General features: G+C 51.3%; 2 protein-coding genes across 2 annotated transcripts in view; both read right to left on the reverse strand.

Annotated features, from left to right (window-relative positions):
- The window catches only part of TAF13 (TATA-box binding protein associated factor 13), a 2,286-nt gene extending 1,844 nt beyond the window's left edge, over nucleotides 1-442 (reverse strand). The window contains exon 1 of the mRNA XM_026037231.1: nucleotides 380-442. Within this exon, the coding sequence (XP_025893016.1) occupies nucleotides 380-442 (63 nt within the window). The remainder of the gene's footprint in view (nucleotides 1-379) is intronic.
- A 238-nt stretch (nucleotides 443-680) lies between these two features.
- The window catches only part of GTPBP8 (GTP binding protein 8 (putative)), a 4,950-nt gene continuing 1,211 nt past the window's right edge, over nucleotides 681-4,419 (reverse strand). Inside the window, exons 2-7 of the mRNA XM_026037232.1 lie at nucleotides 4,307-4,412; nucleotides 3,088-3,218; nucleotides 2,616-2,715; nucleotides 2,042-2,160; nucleotides 1,791-1,912; nucleotides 681-950 (exon numbers count right to left, since the gene is read on the reverse strand). Coding sequence (XP_025893017.1) covers nucleotides 1,828-1,912; nucleotides 2,042-2,160; nucleotides 2,616-2,715; nucleotides 3,088-3,218; nucleotides 4,307-4,412 — 541 coding nt within the window. The 3' untranslated portion in view covers nucleotides 681-950; nucleotides 1,791-1,827. The remainder of the gene's footprint in view (nucleotides 951-1,790; nucleotides 1,913-2,041; nucleotides 2,161-2,615; nucleotides 2,716-3,087; nucleotides 3,219-4,306; nucleotides 4,413-4,419) is intronic.

A 4,419-nucleotide genomic window follows, 5' to 3' on the forward strand; every position in this document is an offset into this window, starting at 1 on the left:
AGGTCAGCACCTTCCCTGCTGCTGCCGAGGCAGGAGAAGCTCAGGAGAAGGGAAAGGTGCAAACATAAAACAATCCACAAAGGAAAAAAAAAAAAAAAAAAAACCTTTGGGAATCTAGCAGCAATCCCAACACCTCCCAGCTGTGGCCCCAGCACATCCCGGTGGTGGCTGCTGGTGCCGCTGCGCTCAGCGCCGCTCGCCCTGGGCCAAGGGACAGGCCGGCTGTCCCCACACGCCGACCCGGCTCTGCCGCCACCCCCAAATAAACACAGCTCCTGTTCTGCTGTCTCTCTCTCTCTCTTTTTTTAAGTAACATAAGTAAATAAGTTATTCAGTAAAATATATTAAGATATGCATATCTTAAGATATGTTTCCSTGCTGGCGCAGGGGGGTTGGACTCGACGCTCTCCAGAGGTCCCTCGCAGCCAATCTGTGATTSCATGTGTGACGCTGTCAGGCCAAGAGATGTCAGGGAAAGGGGAGGCAAAGGGACCACCTACAAACTGCTGAACCCATTTCAATGAAATGCCATTTCTCAAAGATGAATACGCAGGTAGCAGAGCAGAACTGCTCTGAAATTATTGGAAGGAATGTGGAGGATGGATGAACTTCTCCCACAGAAGCTTCAGGTGAGATTATTTATTTMTTTCAATTACCACGTGTGCCATAGGGAAGGGCCCTGCTGACATTCAGTCTTTCTGGCACCGTAACCGGCCGGGTTTGGTCTCCCCGGGACAGAGACCCACATCTCCTCTTAGCCAGATGCAGCTGCTGTGGGACAAAGCTTTGCCAGCTGTGGCAGCACCCCTAAAAATGCAGGGCGCCACTGCTGTGCTTCGGCAGCCGCACGGAAAGGTGCACGGAACRAGCGCGCGTCTCTGCTTTGTGGGTCAGGGCGCAGCTGCAGAGCTCTACGTGGGATCCACAGCAAGGTCTGAAACCAGCCCGGACTGAAGAGAAAACACGGAGGCAGCTGCCCTGGATGTCATTCATTTTTGTCACTGAGGCCCAAGCCAAGAGCCCTCAAAAGGCATATCCCGTTAAAAGCTGTTTCCGTTCCTTCCTGTGCTTGGAATGGGGACAGCCTSGTGTGTCCAAGCCAGCTGTGCCATCTCACTGCAGCTGCTGAACATATGGAGCAGAGGAGGCAGCTTCCCAGCCAGGTCGCTCCTAAAAACATCCTCCTACATGAAGTGTTGGCCATTTCTGCTCCAGGCAGTAGATAGCTAAACCAGCCGAGGCTGGTGAACTCCTTATCACTCAAATTGGGCAGCCATGGCTTTTTTAATACAACAGCTATCAGTCTTTTCTAAACTAAATGTGTGTTTAAGGCACTAGGTGTGCCTACTTGAGCAGGAAGGTTGGACTTCTAGAGGTCCCTTCCAACCTTGAAGATTCTGTGATTCTGTAAATGCCTTTTTATTAATCAGATTAGCGGACTCTCTCCAGTGTCCCAAATACAGCAGCATTTAGGCAGGCAGTAGCAGCTTTTGAACATTTGGTGGAGCAAAAGAGGTTTTAATGCAGCATTTCCTCTAACTCCTCTGCACAGTTCTGTTCTTGCCTTCCTGGCACAATCACATGGGTTTTATAGAACTATTGGTTAATAAAGTGCATTCCTCTGCACTGCAAATTTCCTGAATGATGAGTTTATTCATCAAAAAGCTTATCCTTGCAAATATGAACCAAGAAACTTGGCTAAATTAACCTCCCCTTTCCCCTGTCCCCAAAACCCTAGTACTTCAGGTTTTACAATAAATAAAATAAAGCCAAAGCTGTCAAGTGGGTACCTCTTGTCCTGCACATGCCGAGGGGTTCAGGATCTGCTCAGTCACCCTCCATGAGAGGCAGGTTTCCCGTAACGTGGGCTATGAAGCACCTCAGCAAGTGCACCCCCGAATACTCGAGCGCGCTGTGGGAGCAGAGGCGCAGGCTGGGGCCCCGCGCTGCCGCATGGCCAGACCCATCGCTCACCGCTCGCCCGCTGCAGGGAGCTGGCCCCGCGGTTTAGCTGCAGGGAAAGGGCAGCCAGGCAGGTTACCTGACCAGGAAGAGCTGAGGGAAGCACCCCTGAGTCTCCTCCTTCACAAACTCCTGGATCTTCAGGACATTCTTTAGCAAGACTCCCTTGGATACGCGGTCGATTTTTGTCAGCACCAGCTGCATGGATTCGAAAGGGAGGATTGACAGAAAATGACTATTTTGCTACTGGCCTAGAACATCTCTAAGAGCAGCTAGCCTTACAAGGCAGGCTGAAAACTCTGGATCTTTTTTAAGTGAAAAAATGTTTCAGCACAATTCATCTGAGCACTTCTATAGCCTCCATGAGGACCAGACCCTTTCAAGGCCCTAAGGCTGAACACTGGAAAAACTTTTCATTTTAATAAACCAAGCCAACCTCCTGCAAAAACCCCAAGATAACCTACACATTTTAGATCTATTTTGTTAACAATAAAGAAATGTGGGGAGGCAAGGGATGACACTACTACTGGAAAGGGACATAACTTGCATAAATAAGCTAATGAAGAGAGTACATGCACGTATAGATTACCACTGGCTTATAACCAACATGGGTTATGCTGCCTTTGCTGTTTCAAGGCTGCAGTGTCACTTACCACGTAAGGAATCCCGAACTCTTCCAACATCTCTATGCCGATGTGATCAGTTTTCTGGAGTCCGACTACTCCATCCACTAATAAGAAAGTTCTCTTCAAGCTGCCAGAAATACAGGTAACAACAACCACGACTGTTATTTCATGGCTACTGTGCTACTTCTAAGTACACAGGCAACAACAAGTAATGGGGTTTGGAGGCAGGAGGAGTCCAAATAAGTTCCAGTACACAGGAACTGAGAGGGTTGGTGCAGAGCGGCACCTTAATCTTCTGGGGTCTTTTGGTCTGTCTAAGCAGGAATGAGCACCTCAGACCACAGCCATCCCCACAGAGGATCCCAGGGGAATGACCTCAGAATGAGGAGCGCTGTTCTCAAGCGCTGTTTTTCACCCAGTGACACTGCATGCCAATACCCAGGGCTTCCTTGCCTGTGAAGGGGAGGTTAAGCCGCGGCGTCCGCAGGTACTCCCTTACTTGGGCCGTTCCTGCAGATAGGCCTCCACCATCTCCACAAAGTCCTGCGGGGCGCGGTAGCCATAGCCGGGCATGTCCACCAGAGTAAAATACTTCCCTACGTTGAAGAAATTCATCTTCTTTGTGTGGCCCTGGGGACAGAAAACAAACAAACAAAAAAAAGCTGAGCATGGACAACAGGGTTTAGAAAGTTGCTGTACACAGAAGACAAGGTCAATTTAAGCGTAGATGCCTTACATAGAATCATTATGGTGGGAAAAGAACTTCAAGATCTTTGAGACCAACGACTCATCCCCTCGTGCCTGCTAAGCCATGTCCCTAAGTGCCTCATCTACACGTTTCTTGAACATTGCACCCCTTCCCTGGGCAACCTCTTCCGAGGCTTCCCCACTCTTTCCGAACAGAAATTCTTCCTAATATCTAACCTGACAGAGAACACACCTACACTGTTCCCACTCGGAGAAGGCACCAAAAACACTATGGTTGCTCCCATGAATCATAGAATCCTTAAGGTTGCAAGGGGCCTCCATGGATCATCTAGTTCAACCCCCCTGCTCAAGCAGGGTCACCTAGAGCACGGTGCACAGGGCTGCATCCAAGCAGGTTTGGAAGATCTCCAGAGAAGGAGACTCCACAGCCTCCCTTGGGCAGCCTGTRCCAGGGCTCTGTCACCCTCACTGTCAAGAAATGTTTCCTTAAGTTTCTGTGGAACTTCCGATGCTTCAGTTTGAGGCTGTTTCCTCTAGTCCTATCACTGTCCACCACTGAAAAGAGGCCGCCCCCTCCTCACTGCCTCCCTTGAGGTATTTATAGACACTGATCAGGTCCCCCCTCAGCCTTCTCTTCTCCAGGCTGAACAGGCCCAGCTCTCTCAGCCTTTGTTCATAGGGCAGATGTTCCAGGCCTCTGATCATCCTGGTAGCCCTGCGCTGGACTCTCTCCAGCAGCTCCACATCCCTCTTGTCCTGGGGAGCCCAGAACTGAACACAGTCTCCAGATGTGGCCTTGCCAGGGCTGCACAGATGCTTATGCTTTTTAAACCAAGCGTTTATGCCGCCCATGCCCGGCTCACCAGGCACCCCGACTCTCCCTGGGAGCCGGTGCTGCCCATGGGGCCAAAGCGGCCGCTGGCTGCCCCATTTGCACAGCGGCCGGGCCCTCCCGCCCCACGGGGCTGCGCGTGGGGCTTCCAGGTAGCCCGGCGAGCGTGGGCACTTACGGGCGTTTTGGACACGCGGACCTCCACGCTGTCGGGGCTGAGCGCGAAGAGTGCGCGGATGAGGGAGGACTTGCCCACGTTGCTGCGGCCGATGAAGCAGACCTGGAGCGGGA

This window comes from Nothoprocta perdicaria, unplaced genomic scaffold, assembly GCF_003342845.1.
Source record: "Nothoprocta perdicaria isolate Ctin4 unplaced genomic scaffold, notPer1 scaffold_193, whole genome shotgun sequence".
Lineage (NCBI taxonomy): Eukaryota > Metazoa > Chordata > Aves > Tinamiformes > Tinamidae > Nothoprocta > Nothoprocta perdicaria.